Source organism: Palaemon carinicauda, chromosome 32 (assembly GCF_036898095.1).
Source record: "Palaemon carinicauda isolate YSFRI2023 chromosome 32, ASM3689809v2, whole genome shotgun sequence".
Lineage (NCBI taxonomy): Eukaryota > Metazoa > Arthropoda > Malacostraca > Decapoda > Palaemonidae > Palaemon > Palaemon carinicauda.
This window is the reverse complement of record NC_090756.1, coordinates 21,895,137-21,912,488: the sequence shown is the minus strand read 5'-3', so window position 1 is coordinate 21,912,488 and position 17,352 is coordinate 21,895,137. Positions and strand designations below refer to the sequence as shown.

Below are 17,352 nucleotides of genomic sequence, written 5' to 3'. Positions count from 1 at the left end.
TGGAGGGTCCATTCTGTTGGAATTACTTGCCCTTTCCGACTGAGACAATCTGCTATGACATTCAAGCTGCCTTGGATGAACCTCGTTACTAGGGAGATGTCTTGACCTTTTGACCAGATGAGCAGGTCCCTTGCGATCTCGTACAACGTCAGTGAGTGGGTACCTCCTTGTTTGGAGATGTACGCCAAGGCCGTGGTGTTGTCTGAGTTTACTTCCACCACTTTGCCTCGAAGGAGAGACTTGAAGCTTTTCAAGGCCAGATGTACTGCCAACAGCTCCTTGCAGTTGATATGCATGCTCCTCTGACTCGAGTTCCACAGTCCTGAGCATTCCCGACCGTCTAGTGTCGCGCCCCAGCCCACGTCCGATGCGTCCGAGAAGAGAACGTGGTTGGGAGTCTGAACAGCCAGGGGAAGACCCTCTCTTAGGTTGATATCGTCCTTCCACCAAGTCAGACAAGACTTCATCTTTTCGGAAATCGGGATCGAGACCGCTTCTAGCGTCTTGTCCTTTTTCCAGTGAAAAGCTAGATGGTATTGAAGCGGACGGAGGTGTAGTCTTCCTAGTGACACAAATTGTTCCAGGGATGACAGCGTCCCTATCAGACTCATCCACAGCCTGACTGAGCAGCGTTCCTTCTTCAGCATGTTCTGGATGAATAACAGGGCTTGACTTATTCTGGGGGCCGACGGAAAAGCCCGAAAAGCTAGACTGTGAATCTCCATCCCTAAATACACAATAGTTTGGGATGGGACCAGTTGCGACTTTTCCAAATTGACTAGGAGTCCCAATTCCTTGGTCAGATCTAGAGTCCACTTGAGATCCTTCAGACAGCGACGACTGGAAGAGGCTCTGAGAAGCCAGTCGTCCAAATAAAGGGAGGCTCGGATGTCCGATAAGTGGAGGAATTTGGCCACATTCCTCATCAGCCTCGTAAACACGAGAGGAGCTGTGCTTAGGCCAAAGCACAGGGCCCGAAACTGGTAGACCACATTTTCGAAAACGAATCTCAGAAAAGGTTGGGAGTCTGAGTGAATGGGGACGTGGAAGTAGGCGTCCCTTAGGTCTAGGGAGACCATCCAGTCTTCCCTTCTGACCGCTGCTAAGACTGACTTTGTGGTCTCCATGGAGAACTTCGTCTTGATGACAAAGACATTAAGAGCACTGACGTCTAGCACCGGTCTCCACCCTCCTGTCTTCTTTGAAACTAGGAAGAGGCGGTTGTAGAATCCCGGTGATTGAAGGTCCGAGACTTTGACCACCGCTCCCTTCTCTAGCAAAAGAGACACTTCCAGTTTCAGGGCTTGTCTCTTTTCTTCCTCTCTGTACCTGGGAGAGAGGTCGATGGGGGACGTTGCTAGAGGGGGTTTGCGTACAAAAGGGATTTTGTACCCCTCTCTGAGCAACTTCACAGATTGTGAATCTGCGCCTCTCCTCTCCCAGGCTTGCCAGAAGTTCTTGAGTCTGGCTCCCACTGCTGTCTGAAGTTGCGGGCAGTCAGACTCTGCCCTTAGAGGACTTGGATCCTTTCCTCTTCCCTCGCTTCCCTTCGGCACGAGCACCTCCTCTGCTGGAGGCTCTGCCACGAAAGGGCGGAATAAAGCGAGACGCTGGAGTGTCTATCCTCGGTCTAGCGGAAGATGAAGGCAAAGGGGGAGCTTTGCGAGCTGAGGACGCAACTAGATCATGAGTGTCCTTCTGCACTAACGAAGCAGCAATTTCCTTTATCAAGACTTCTGGAAACAGGCACTTGGAAAGGGGAGCAAAGAGAAGCTCAGATCTCTGGCATGGTGTAACTCCAGCAGACAGAAACGAGCAGAGAGACTCTCGCTTTTTCAGGACTCCGGACGTGAATGAGGCAGCTAGCTCATTGGACCCATCACGGACGGCCTTGTCCATGCAGGACATAATGAGCAAAGAAGTCTCTTTATCTGTTGAAGAGATTTTCCTGCACAGGGCTCCTAAGCACCAGTCTAAAAAGTTGAAGACTTCAAAAGCCTTAAAGATCCCTTTCATAAGGTGGTCCAGGTCCGAAGATGACCAACAAATCTTCGAGCGTCTCATGGCAAGGCGTCGGGGAGAGTCTACAAGACTTGAGAAGTCGCCCTGGGCAGAGGCAGGAACTCCCAAGCCGAGAACTTCTCCCGTGGCATACCAGACGCTCGATCTAGAAGAGACTTTAGCTGGGGGAAAGGCAAATGCTGTCTTCCCTAAACTCTTCTTGGACTCTAACCAGTCTCCTATCAGCCGCAAAGCTCTCTTAGACGAGCGTGCGAGGACGAGTCTAGTAAAGGCAGGTGCGGCAGAAGGCATGCCTAACACAAACTCTGACGGCGGAGAACGAGGAGCCACAGAAACAAACTGGTCAGGAAACAACTCTTTGAAAATAGCCAAGACTTTTCTAAAGTCCAAAGAGGGTTGAGTTGACTTAGGTTCGTCCAGTTCTGATTGTTGATCATCTTGTTGTTCAGCAACATCATCATCAGAAAGTTCCTCATCCGAAAACTGATGAGGAAACGGCAACGGAGTGGGCAACGTCTGGTTCGCTGAGTCCGGTCGCACTGGTGCATGCGTGACGGAGCCGGACGCAACGTCATGGAACTGCTGCACAGTCTGTGAACTGTCAACAACCATGAAAGCGCGAGGACGCACAGCGTCTACCCGAGACTGTCTAGACCGACTGGGTTGGGCAGTGGAAACCACACCGGGTTGCGGAGGTTGACGCACCGCGTCAAAACAAGTCACCTCTGATGGTTGTTGAACGTCCTGAACGTCAACAACCACCTCCGTGCGTCGCTTAACGTCAACGTGCGGCTGGCAACCCACACTGGATAGCATCGGTGGAGGCACCACCTCAACTGGTAGACGCGAGAAGGTTACCTCAGCGTCAACAGGACGCACAACTGATCGCTTGGAAGGTTGTTGGCTAGAAGGTACGGAAGCAACCTTCTCCGCATGAGTACGGAAGCAACCTTCTCCGTATGAAAGTCCTGCATCAAAGACGTAAGCTGGGACTGCATGTCTTGCAGCAAAGCCCATTTAGGGTCTACGGGAGCAGGTGCAACGACAGACGGTGTTAATGACTGAAGCGGTACCGCTTTGCCTCTCTTAGGCGGTGAGCAGTCATCAGATGACGGCACCGAGTCCGAACTGACCCAGTGGCTACAACTGGGACGTTGGACTTGTCCTGAAGGGACCGATTTACGTTTTAAAGGTCGTGAGACCTTGGTCCAAAGTTTCTTACGAGAAACACCTTCAGACGACGAGGTATAAATGGGCTCTCTCGTCTTACGTAGGTAGGGGCGATCTTGGGGAGATACGCCTGATACCATGGAGGGAACGTCTGTTCGCTGATTAAAGCCTCTCGAACCCATGCGTCGTGCGACATTGCTTCTCCCCTGGACTTGGGAGCTTGCAAGAGGTCCCGGACTAGGAGGACGACAGGCACGAACAGACGAACCCTCAAGCGCAACACTGTTCACAACACTATCACTTGGCACTTTCTCACTTCCCACTGCACTTTGGCACTTAAGCTCCTTAACATCCGCCATGAGTTGATTGCGGTCACTTGCAAGGGACTCAACTCTCTCCCCCAGGGCATGGATGGCACGCATCATGTCAGCCATCGAAGGTTCCTGAGTGCTAGGAGGGGGGTTAGGAACAACCACTACAGGGGAAGGAATAGGTTGTGGGGCATGAGGAGAGGAAACATCAACAGACCTAGAAGAACTTCTCCTAATTCTATCTCTCTCTAGCCTGCGTGTGTACTTTTCAAATTCGATAAAATCGAATTCCGAAAGGCCCACGCACTCCTCACACCGATCTTCCAATTGACAGGTTTTACCCCGACAATTGGAACAAACAGTGTGAGGGTCGATAGAAGCCTTCGGAAGACGCCTAGAACAGTCCCTAGCATTGCATTTTCTAAATTTGGGAACTTGTGAAGGGTCAGCCATTTTGAATTAGTCAAGGGGAAAGTCCAAAAAACGATCTAAGTCATCAACAATGAATCCGATACAAAAAAGAGTTCAAGGATTTATTTGAAGAATAACCCTGCACAGCGAAAGCTCAAAACCAGAATATAGTACTTCACCAAAGATGATGTGAAAAACTCCAGTTAGCAACAGCGAGTAAAGTACGTCTTGTCGACACGTCGACACAGAGAAAATTGAGTCTTTGTTTACATAGAGCTTGGTATCTGGCCGACAGATGGCGCTGATGGGCACACCCGCAACCTGTGTAGCGATCGCTGGCGAGTTTTTTGTACAAGTTTTTGTCTGTCGAGCAACAGAGTTGCAGCTATATATTCACCGGCTAAGTTAAATATTTAAAATTAAATATTTCAAAGCACACAAACCATAAAGCTTAACTGATATTCCATAATCCAACTACTATAGTTACCTATTTGTAACTACAGATATAAATATCAGGAGTCAATGTGATTGACGTAAAAGTCACTAACTAGGGTACAATTTAAAGCTAATGCAAATATCAAAGTAGCTTCGCCAGCCACACCTGCAGAGGTACCACAACTTTGTGACATCCTTGTCACTTCACGGGTGGCGACTATCCAGCATCTGTTCTAAGGGAGAGGTTTTTCCTTAGATAATGCACAGGAGAATTCTGGATATCTCAGAAAATCTTCAACAGTAGACTACTAGGCACAATGAAAAACCTTTAGTGATTGGTGCCGTAGAAAGAATACTTCTTCGGCTGGAGCCTCACTTCAACTGATTGCAGACTTTCTAGTCTGCCTTTTCTGAGAGGCACCTCTCAGTCTCAGTGGTGAATTGCTATCATTGAGCCTTGATTACGGTGTTTAGACTGAAAGAGCTAGACCTCTCCTCATCTTGAGAGTTGTCAGTGATAATGAGGAGCTTCAAGCAAGCAATCATACCCTCCAAAATAACTTGACAGACCAATGGCATAAGATATCACCTGAGTTCTAAGGTCTATAAAGAGGGCCCACCATGAACCTTTACAGTAAGCAGCAAATAAAGATTCAACTCAAAAGACCGTGTCTTTGCTTGCCTTGTCCTCGGTGAAAGGAGTAAACAAAATCCTTGGTATCTCCAATATTATTGTGAGAGGTGGTGAAAGATCTTCTTTATCTTCGTTCCCCAGTGTGTCATGAAAACTCAGAAGACCGGCCTGGAGAACAAGGTCCAAGAACTTCTTGTGAGAGCACTACTAAGATGTTACCCGAAATAAACCCAGTCCTGCAGTTCGGAACTTCATAACCTGTTCATTAGATCTGGCAGGTGTAAGATCTCTAGAAACACGATATCCTTCTGGCTTTGAGAATCAGTAAGAAAAGCATATTCCTCTTCCGAGGAGAATGCTGCAGGACCGGTACATGCACTCGCAAAGTAAGGGGGCAGGTGTGTGAAAATACCAGGCAACCTTCACAGCTCACTACCTAAAAGAATATAACTGTAAGTCCTTCAACACGTTCTCTCTCGGATATGCAGTAGCTGTGTAACAGGTTGCATAGTGTAATAAGCTCTCTCACAGGACAAGAAGCATCTTGTCAATGATAGCATTCACAAAGTATTTTGGATAGGAGAAAGAAGGAAAGGCCTGCTCTCCTTTCCCCCTTCCTTGGGGGCGCAGCAGTCGGCGTTATTCGCAGGAATGGACTTTGGTGCAGGTAAGCTACCATACCGAGTAACTATTCTGTATAAGTGAACATAAAAGTATTTCTCCCATCCTCCTTACAAGGGGGTGGATGGAGTGAGTAAACCCATCACTTTTAAAAGCAATGCATCTCAGACTGTATAAGTTCCTCTGACCTGAGAACATTTTTTCAGGTTGATAACAGATTGGAGTCAACAACATTTGCACCTCTTCAGGTCCAAGAGCTACGACCTGGAATGAAGTAATTTGTATTTTTCCTAATTATACCTCCCACCTCTTGCGTTGATTGTGTGACGAAGGTGAATTTTTGTGACTACACTATACTCTATCAAAAATGACACTAAATCAAAGCTGGACTATTAAAGGTCAGTGCAGTCTTCAACACCTGGCCCACTGATAGGTTTCTTCTAAAAGCTAGTGTGGGGCCACTACCCACGACTTCATGAGATCTAGTCCTGACTTCTGCCAAACAAAGGCTGGAGGCAAGATCCAAGATCCTAAAAGACTGGTCTGCCTTTAGGAAATCCTTATGACCCAATACCTGCAAATAGACTTTATTGAAGGCTTCCATGTCAGTTTCTGGCCAAATTAGATCCAGCTATTGTCTGGATCCCTGTGGTGAGCAAAATATCTGGTCTATGGCTGCTTTTCTCCCTTTGATTGCTAAGCTGGGAGTTTCACTGAGCACACAGACTCTCCTAATCAATGCTATAACCTGATTCGGCCTTGTTCTCGTTCCCCATTGGTCCAGCCAATTGAGATAGTATTGACATGGGAAAGTTACTGCCTTGGAAAGGTTCAGCTCTGGCTGGGGAGGAGTTGTAATAGTTATCTTCCTCCTGTGCAGACATCGTATCTAGGAGGGTTAGAAGTTAATAATTTCTCTCGTTTATCGGGGGAATAAAACAGGTCTTCTGGGTGAAACTTTGTTCATTGCTGTCACCAAGCAATTATCTCGCAGTTCTTGATTTTTCTTTGATGGAGAGGCCCAAGAATCCTTTCAGAGCTGTCTTGGAGTCTCTACTCTCCCTCCATTTGGAACCCATTCGGAAGGGTGAACAAGGTTCTTCTATTACCTTTACTTGAGTATCACCTTCCGGGGACCCTGGGTGTAAAGGTAAGTGTTTGTGAGAGACAAACTTAATTGGGGACAGCCTATTATTGTCAACGAATGAGATACACTTTGGTGACCTAGACCCTCTGTGCATCTGGGGTCAAGGATCTAGCAACATTGGTCTCGCTTGGGATATCCTACAAAGGTCATGTTGCTGCAGACAATCAGGATGTAGTTGAATCAGGAAAACTTGAGACTCCAAAGAGTGAGAGCCCTGAAACTGGCAGGGATCAGATAAAGTACAAATTTTATGCGGCCCTAAATCCTCATCTGATCTCTTTGTAGCAGATCGGGCATGCTTAAAAGCATCTGAAGTGTCCTAAAGGAAGTAGTTTCCTTCCTTTCTGCAAATCGTAATCTCGGAATAGGGCGAGATGTAGTCGCGAACTTTTGTGAACTGATAGTACTTATTTCCTGTCCTGCTGGGAAGAGAATAGTTGAACTTGGAATGCCAATTTTATTGTACACATATCTAGAGTAGTTACATGTTGTAAGCAAAGGTGGGTTAAATGAATACAGTGCTATCGATCTTTGAATTCACGCTCGTAGGAGGCTCGCTAGTGTTAGACATGGTGTTGTTATGTGTACTATAGGCAAGTGCATTGTTGTTTTGTGTACCTTAGATGAGCCTGAGCCCAATGGCCTTTATATTTATTGAGCATTCTGATGTAGTGAGCGAGTATCTGGTACCCGTATATCACCTACTAGGTTAGATGAGGCAAGTTCTTCCAAAATAATCAAGGATGGAGGTGTATGCAAAGCAGCGCTGTCATCAATATACGATGAGTCCGAGTCCAGACATTTTGCGAGCTCATTGATGTATTACCTGCAACCAGGCATATCAGAATTTGAGGGTGTGCACTGCTCTATAGACTTGCAAAACCATGTGTGCTTAACATAATTGGAAGGGTTATGGCAGCTCTTGTGGGAAGGAGAGCTAATTTCTTAGGATACTAGCTCCCTTATTGACCCTGCAGGGTGTAAGGCAAGCAGCGATGTCTGAATATTTAGTCCAAGAGAAGTCTAAAGGTGTTAATTAGAAGTAAATTGTCATTATTGGGGTCATCCCAAGGGATAGAGACATTAAACGAGTCTGTCTGCCACGGGACTTGACCAAGAGTTAATTCATCGACATTCTTACCCCTATTGCCTTTGGAAGAGACCGGCTATGAAGGGTCAGAGGGCAGAGTACCTGCGGTTGAAAGAACAAGTTGATTTGCTACCTTTGACCTCGAAAATGAGCCTGAGGGGGGAAGAATTGTGTTTAGCCCTCTTCTTTCTCCTCCTGCCACTGGGACGGTGACCACTCCCTACACTTCTCACGGGGAATTTTAACTGTAAATGTGATGCTGGCACGAAGGACAACCAAAATGAGGACCAAATTCTACCACTCACTTACCCGCTGCATTTATTCGACACTCCGGGGCAGGTTCGCATGCCCTCCTTTGGCATCAGCATACAAAGTCATTCTGAAAATTTAAGAGAAATTAGTAAATGGCAAGTTTGTATGAGAGCCGACAGCACATCTGTGGTAGTTGGGGGCCAGAACCAGTGACTTCACTGTACTTGTAAGGGGACGAGGCCGCTACCGGCGGGTAACAAATGACCGGTAACTACCTACGTCTATTGACAATTAGTTAATAGTTAATTGCCAAAGTTGCAGGTGCACTAGAATCAACTAATTAAAGGACAAAGATTTAAATTTGTGTAGGAACAATATGTTATTTTTAATAGTAAAATAAATTTTTGAATATACTTACCCGATAATCATGTAGCTGTCAACTCCGTTGCCCGACAGAATTCTATGGAGGGATACGCCAGCTATCACAATACTAGAAGGGGGTGTACTTACCAGCGCCACCTGTGGCCAGGTACTCAAGTACTTCTTGTTGACACCTCCTCAATTATTCCTCGGTCCACTGGTTCTCTCTGGGGAGGAAGGGAGGGTCGATTAAATCATGATTATCGGGTAAGTATATTCAAAAATTTATTTTACTAATAAAAATAACATTTTTCAATATTAAACTTACCCGATAATCATGTAGCTGATTCACACCCAGGGGGGTGGGTGAAAACCAGTGTACAAGATTAAAGGATAGCTAAGTATCCCATATTTCATATAACAGTTATCTCAAATAACAATGAAATAATAAGTACCTGGTAAGGAAGTCGAATTGAACCGTTACTCTGCCTCTTTTTTAAGTTCGTCTTCCTTACTGAGCGCAGCGTTCCTCTTGGAGGCTGAATCAACCCAAAGGTGCCAAAGTATATGGGGTTGCAACCCCTACTAAAGGACCTCTACAAAACCTCTAACCCAGGCGCTTCTCAAGAATGAATAGACCACCCGCCAAATCAAAAGGATGCGGAAGGCTTCTTAGCCTACCGTAACAACCATAAAAACAACAATAAAAGCATTCAAGAGAAAGGTTAAAAAAGGTTATGGGATTAAGGGAATGTAGTGGCTGAGCCCTCACCTACTACTGCACTCGCTGCTACGAATGGTCCCAGGGTGTAGCAGTTCTCGTAAAGAGACTGGACATCTTTCAGATAAAATGATGCAAACACTGACTTGCTCCTCCAATAGGTTGCATCCATTATGCTCTGCAGAGAACGGTTTTTATTAAAGGCCATCGAAGTAGCTACGGCTCTTACTTCGTGGGTCCTTACCTTCAGCAATGCAAGGTCTTCCTCCTTTAAGTGAGAGTGGGCTTCTCTAATCAGAAGCCTTATATAATATGAAACCCCATTCTTGGACATGGGCCTCGAAGGTTTCTTGATGGCACACCATAAGGCTTCTGACTGTCCTCGAAGAGGTTTAGACCTCTTAAGATAAAATTTGAGAGCTCTGACAGGGCAAAGAACTCTCTCTAGTTCGTTACCTACCATGTTGGAGAGGCTAGGTATTTCAAACGATCTAGGCCAAGGACGTGAAGGAAGTTCGTTCTTTGCTAGGAATCCAAGCTGAAAAGAACATGTTGCAGATTCGGTCGTGAAACCAATGTTCTTGCTGAAGGCATGAACCTCACTGACTCTCTTAGCTGTTGCAAGGCAGACGAGAAAGAGAGTCTTGAGGGTAAGGTCCTTGAAGGAAGCTGACTGGAGAGGTTCGAACCTAGGAGACATAAGGAACCTTAAGACTACGTCTAGGTTCCAGCCTGGAGTGGATAGACGACGCTCTTTAGACGTCTCAAAAGACTTAAGAATGTCTTGAAGGTCCTTGTTGGAAGAAAGGTCCAAACCTCTGTGGCGGAGAACTGAAGCCAACATACTCCTATATCCTTTAATCGTAGGGGCTGAAAGGGATCTCTCATTCCTAAGATGAAGAAGGAAGTCAGCTATTTGGGTCACAGAGGTATTGGTAGAGGATATTGAATTGGCTCTACACCAGCTCCGGAAGACCTCCCACTTAGACTGGTAGACTCTACGAGTGGAAACCCTTCTCGCTCTGGCAATCGCACTGGCTGCCTCCTTCGAAAAGCCTCTAGCTCTAGCGAATCTTTCGACAGTCTGAAGGCAGTCAGCCGAAGAGCGTGGAGGTTTGGGTGCAACCTGTCTACGTGAGGTTGACGTAGAAGGTCCACTCTTAGAGGTAGAGTCCTGGGGATGTCGACTAGCCATTGAAGTACCTCTGTGAACCATTCTCTTGCAGGCCAAAGGGGAGCAACCAGCGTCAGCCGTGTCCCTTCGTGCGAGAGGAATTTCTGCAGAACTTTGTTTATTATCTTGAACGGTGGGAATGCGTACAGGTCGAGATGGGACCAGTTCAGTAGAAAAGCATCCACATGAACTGCTGCAGGGTCTGGAACAGGGGAACAGTACAGCGGAAGTCTCTTGGTTATGGAGGTGGCAAACAGATCTATGGTAGGTTGACCCCACAAGGTCCAAAGTCTGTTGCACACACTCTTGTGGAGGGTCCATTCCGTGGGAATGACCTGATTCCTTCTGCTTAGGCGATCTGCTGAGACGTTCATATCGCCCTGAATGAACCTCGTGACCAGAGTGAGGTTTAGACCTCTTGACCAAATGAGGAGGTCCCTTGCGATCTCGTATAGGCTCCTCGAATGGGTCCCTCCTTGCTTGGAGATGTAAGCCAAGGCTGTGGTATTGTCTGAGTTCACCTCCACCACTTTGCCTAGCAGGAGGGACTTGAAGTTCAACAGGGCTAAATGAACTGCTAGTAGCTCCTTGCAGTTGATGTGGAGTAATCCCTGTTCTTTGTTCCACGTTCCCGAGCATTCCCGTCCGTTCAAGGTCGCACCCCAGCCCGAGTCCGATGCATCTGAGAAGAGATGAAGATTGGGGGTCTGAATAGCCAACGATAGACCCTCCCTGAGAAGGAGGTTGTGCTTCCACCACAGGAGAGTGGTCTTCATCTCTTGGGTGATTGGGATAGAGACTGCTTCGAGAGTCGAACCCTTGTCCCAATGAGCTGCAAGATGGAATTGAAGAGGGCGGAGGTGGAGTCTCCCTAGCTCGACGAACAGGGCCAGTGATGAAAGGGTCCCTGTGAGACTCATCCACTGTCTCACCGAGCAACTGCTCCTCTTCAGCATGCTCATGATGCACTCTAGGGCTTGGCTTATCCTGGGGGCCGAAGGAAAAGCCCGAAAATCCTGACTACGAATCTCCATTCCCAGGTACACAATGGATTGGGAGGGAATGAGTTGAGACTTTTCTATGTTGACTAATAGACCCAGTTCTCTGATTAAGTCTAAAGTCCAATTGAGATTCTCCAGACAGCGACGACTCGTGGAGGCTCTCAACAGCCAGTCGTCCAAGTAGAGGGAGGCTCTGATGTCCGATAAGCGTAGGAATTTTGCTATATTCCTCATCAGATGAGTAAAGACCATAGGAGCTGTGCTTAGGCCAAAACACAGGGCTTGGAATTGGTAGACAACCTTTCCGAAAACGAATCTCAGGAAAGGTTGGGAGTCTGGATGAATAGGAACGTGAAAGTAGGCATCTTTCAAGTCCAACGAGACCATCCAGTCCTCCTGCCTGACCGCTGCTAAGACCGACTTCGTCGTCTCCATCGTGAACGTCTGCTTGGTGACATACGCGTTGAGCGCGCTGACGTCCAGCACCGGTCTCCAACCTCCTGTCTTCTTGGCCACAAGAAAGAGACGGTTGTAGAAGCCCGGGGATTGATGGTCCCGGACTATAACCACTGCCTTCTTCTGCACAAGTAGCGACACCTCCTGGTGCAATGCTAGCCTCTTGTCCTCTTCTTTGTAGTTGGGAGAGAGGTTGATGGGTGATGTGGTCAGAGGTGGTTTGAGGCAGAATGGAATCCTGTAACCGTTCCTCAGCCAACTGACAGACTGGGCGTCTGCACCTCTCTTCTCCCAGGCTCGCCAGAAGATCTTGAGCCTGGCTCCTACTGCTGTCTGGAGATGCGGAGAGTCAGTGTTTACCTTTAGATGTCCTGGAGCCTTTCCTGGACTTGCTCCTGAAAGAGTCTGGACGGGAGCTTCCTTGGCTGGGGGCTCTACCACGAAAGGGCGGTATGAACCTCGTCGCAGGGGTATCAGCCACTGGTGAGCGATAAGTCTTGGGGACTGAGGTAGTAACCTTAGACTTACGAGCCGATGAGGCTACAAGATCGTGTGTGTCCTTTTGTATCAGGGCAGCAGACAAGTCCTTAACCAGCTCTTCGGGGAAGAGGAACTTCGAGAGCGGAGCAAAAAGGAGTTGTGACCTTTGGCAAGGTGTAATGCTGGAGGAAAGGAAGGTACACAGCTGTTCCCTTTTCTTCAAAACCCCTGATACAAACATCGACGCAAGCTCACCAGATCCATCCCTAATGGCCTTATCCATGCAGGACATTAATAGCATGGCAGAATCCTTGTCCGCAGGAGAGGTCTTCTTGCTGAGGGCCCCCAGGCACCAGTCAAGAAAGTTGAACATCTCAAATGCTCTAAACAGTCCTTTCAGTAAGTGATCAAGGTCTGAGAAGGTCCAGCAAACCTTAGAGCGCCTCATTGCAGTTCTCCGAGGCGAGTCCACCAGACTTGAGAAGTCAGCCTGGGCAGAGGCAGGTACTCCCAAGCCTGGTGCTTCTCCTGTGGCATACCAAACGCTCGCTTTCGAAGTGAGCTTGGTCGGCGGGAACATGAAAGAAGTCTTGCCTAGGTGTTGCTTAGACTGCAGCCACTTCCCTAAGATCCTTAATGCTCTCTTAGAGGACCTTGCTAGGACTAGCTTAGTATAGGAGGACTTAGCTTGTTGTATGCCCAGCGAAAACTCAGATGGCGGAGAGCGGGGAATAGCAGAGACAAAGTGGTCTGGGTAAACCTCCCTAAGCAGAACCAAGACCTTACGAAAGTCAATAGACTGTGGAGAAGGCTTGGATTCATCCAAGTCTGATGAGGGATCCAGGTGTGCCTCCTCATCATCAGACGCCTCATCACCAGAGTGTAGCGAAGGTATCGGACAAGAATGCTGAACAGCAGAGTCAGAACGAGTAGGAACAATAGTAGTGGTTTCCTCTTCAAGTAACTGTTGAGGGAGAACCTGAGGCTCAGACTGCAAAGGCTGAATAGCAGACGAAGCAGAAGGAAGGCGCATGGGTGGAGGAGGCTGACTCCTAGCAAGAGCGGTTGAACCCAAGGATTGCGCTTGCTGAACGGTTGGTGGAAGCGGAGTAGCAAGTTCCTGTTCCTGTGGTGTGAGCGGAGCGTGATGAGGTTGAGGCTGCGCAGAACAAGGTAAATGTCTCGCAAGCTGAGGCTCCTGAGGCGCAAGGCCAAGGTGTAGTGGAGCTTGCCTTGTGGATGGTTGAGCTCGCTGCAGCGAGAGCTGAGGAGACTGACTCATGGACGGGAGAGGTTGTTGTACCTCAGCCAAGAGTTGCACCACTGGTGGAGCAGCAAAGGGAGGCGGAGGAAGAGAGGTATAATCCTCCTGATCCCATAGCAAAGGTTGCCTTAAAGAAGGCGGAGGCTGAACACCACTGGGAACAGCAAACTCAGACCGTGGCTCAACATCGTACGCCTGGCAGGTGGTACTGCGATCAGGCGGAGCAAGCGCAGGCGGAGCGAGCGCAAGCGGAGGGAGTGTAGGCGGAGGCGGAGGAGCAACACTCTCAGCCCGACACTCACGCATCAAGTCCGAAAGCTGTGCTTGCATGGACTGTAGTAGAGTCCACTTAGGGTCGACAGTCGAGCTCTGTTGTGGCAGAACCTTACTCCTCTTGGGCGGAGTGCAGTCGACAGATGACTGCGGCGAGTCAGAGCTGAGCCAATGACTGCAACCTGGCTGAGCACTCGCGGAATTGACTCTGCGTTTAAGTGGTCTCGAGACCTGAGACCAACGTTTCTTCCCTGACAGATGATCAGCGGACGAGAAAAAGACGGGCTCAATCGTCTGCGGGTGGGAGTGACGGTCTTTGGAAGACACGCCCGCAACCACCGAGGAAACTTCTGTGCGCCTAACAAGGCCTGCCGAACCCTTATGCCCTTCGACATTGCTTCTCCCCTGGGCATGGGAGCTTGCAAGAGGTCCCGGACTGGGAGGACGACTGGCTCGCACAGAAGAATCCTCACGCACCACACTGGCACTGACACTAGCACTTGGCACTGCACTGACACTAGCACTCGTCACAGCACTGGCACTAACTCCACCCACTGCACTCTTGACCTTAAGTTCCTTAACTTCGGCCATCAGAGACTTATGGTCACTTACCACTGACTCTACTTTATCGCCTAAAGCCTGAATAGCACGCAAAACAACAGACATATCAGGCGGAGGGCAAACAGTAGGTTCGGGGGTAGCCACTACAGGGGTAGGAAAAGGTAGGGGATCATGAGGTGAGGAAAACATTGAAGAGTGAGAAGAACTCCTCCTAACTCTACCTCTCTCTAACTTAGATGAATATTTTAAAAGACGGACAAATTCCAGTTCCGAAAGTCCGGCGCATTCCTCACATCGATTTTCTAACTGACAGGGCCTGTCCCTACAGTCAGAACAAGCGGTGTGAGGATCTACCGAGGCCTTCGGAATACGCCTATTGCAAGACCTACATCGTCTATGGGAGGGGGCTTGCGAAATGTCAGACATCTTGAATCCAAAGAGTTAGCCAAAGGGGTTTCCAAAATCAAGCAAAAGATCGTTAACCGTTAATCAGACTATATAAAAGCTATCTAGCTAATATAAGAAGGTTTCCAGTAATGCGACAGCCGAAATCTGAGAGAATACTTCACCAATTAGCCGTGAACAAACTCGAAGATCATAAGCGTATCCCAGAACGTCTTGCCGGAAGCACGACAGAGGAATAATTGAGGAGGTGTCAACAAGAAGTACTTGAGTACCTGGCCACAGGTGGCGCTGGTAAGTACACCCCCTTCTAGTATTGTGATAGCTGGCGTATCCCTCCATAGAATTCTGTCGGGCAACGGAGTTGACAGCTACATGATTATCGGGTAAGTTTAATATTGAAAATAATAAATTGCTATTAGTTTTCATTATGACAACCAGCTTCAAGTAATGATTTTTAATTCTGGAGTGTTTATCCGCAATTTTACAGTAATTGTCATAAATACTCAGAGATTCAAAATGTAGGAGAAAAGTATGCACCACAGACATGTGAATCACCATCTACTTTTTCTGAAAAATGTATGAGTAATAGACATAGCCTAAGGGCTTAAATCTGTTATTGAAGTCTTTTGATGTGATATTTTGTCATAGCTCAGGATAGGGAACGTGGGACATTGCCTCACAGGGAGGATCAGGTCCCCAAGGTTAGGTTAGGCGTGTAGCTTGGTTATACAGCATCCCTGTACTGTATTTTACTCCTCCTCCGATTCCACCACTAAAATACCTTGATTACCTACTGTAGTCCCCATACTTGTTGTTTTCCAAGAGGGTCTTGTATCTCAGAAACTGCTTATCTCTGACAGATACAATGGTTGGATTCATTCGAAACACTCCGTTGAGAAATTCTGGTATCGTGAATCTAACCTTCATTAAACTTTTGTAAGTTTATTGGTATATTCATAAATGACAAGGAAGCAATATATAAATAATCTACGGTATCTCTTAGGTCAGTTTAGCATGGAGTGAAGATTTTTGTTAAATTAGGGACACACACTTAGGGTTGGCATAGACAAGTGGTCTGATCGTATCCCAGTTTGGGGGTGTATGTATGATAGCGGACACTTGTATGTAAGATATCTGAATTAGAATAAGGCATCTTAGGCCCCCGTTAGGTAAGGATATGGCTTGTAGGTTAGGTTAAGGGGAAGAAGGTAAGGTTAGTTGATGCCCATTTCTTATGCACATGGGAGGAAATGGCCGTTAATATACAAAGGGCCCTAGGTTTATATTTCTCTCATACTGAAATGAACAATATTTTGCAGTTTTAAGGAACTAACTTTCCAGCAAATATCGTTTTAAGTAATTTTCATTTTCCTTTTCCTAACACATCCCATTTCCCTCATACTAATTAAAAATGCTTCTCCCGTCGATCCCACATAACCTAGACAAACCTAGGAGTGCTTCACCCAAGCGTGACTAAAGAAACAAGCGTCTCAGAATGGCAAACTGGTGAAGTTATACCTTAATTTAACCTAGCTTACCTTTACATTTTACATACAGGTGGCAGCTATCACACAAACCCCCACCTAACCATTATACTTATTATTATTATTACTATCCAAGCTACAACCTTAATTGGAAAAGCAAGATGCTATAAGCCCAGGGGCTCCAATAGGGAAAAATAGCCCAGTGAGGAAAGGAAATAAGGAAATAAATAACTGAAGAGAACAAATTAACAATAAATCATTCTAAAAAAAGTAATGTCAAAAGAGATATGTCATATATAAACTATTAACAACGTCAAAAACAATTAACAGATAAGATACTTGATATTAAGCTCCACTCATGTAGAAAAAACAAAATAACGTGGCCCAGACTCACCTCCACTCAAGCTAGAAGACCCGAAGGAATCCGAGTATGAGGAGGAGCCGGTATCAAAACTTGACGACGAATAATCACTGCCTGAGGAAAACCCGGAGCTGTAACTGCTACTTGATGAGCCGGGTTGCTGAGTATCGTCAGAGCTGTCGCCGAATAACCAACCCATTTTTTAAGAGAGACTTTTGAAGGTAGACCTCGAGATTATCAACACCAGCCGGACGATACCGAAGTTTGTTTACACTTATCGCAGGAGTGTTGACGCCTACAGTCAAGCGAGAATCAATACTAATGTTACTCGTGACGTTTCCATTAGACTATTACGGGAACATACGATAGTTTTTATTGTTATATGATTACAAAAATTTAGTTGAGATATTTATTAATAATTCATTTTAATAGATTTTCCAATTTTAAACTACGAAAAGTCTTTACGATGTGTTCGTCTCTGTCTATTGCATCAGCTAACAGAGAATCAATACTGATATTTTTATATGAAGATACTTTTACATCAACACTTATAATGTGCAATGTTTATTTGTCATAGATTGTAGCTAAGTTGTTAATTATCCTTGTGTATTTATTATGATATATTTTCCTGTTTTAAATACGAATACTCTTAAGTTGAATTGTATGCGCATTACTTAATCCGTTGGGTATTGCATCAGCCTAGAGAAACAATACTTCCA

At 46.7% G+C, this 17,352-nt stretch overlaps 1 protein-coding gene across 1 annotated transcript in view; it reads right to left on the bottom strand.

The window, feature by feature from the left end:
• Tim8 (translocase of inner membrane 8) overlaps positions 1-16,928 on the bottom strand; it is a 32,990-nt gene extending 16,062 nt beyond the window's left edge. Inside the window, exon 1 of the mRNA XM_068356150.1 lies at positions 16,667-16,928. Coding sequence (XP_068212251.1) covers positions 16,667-16,832 — 166 coding nt within the window. The 5' untranslated portion in view covers positions 16,833-16,928. The remainder of the gene's footprint in view (positions 1-16,666) is intronic.
• Positions 16,929-17,352: the final 424 nt, after the last annotated feature.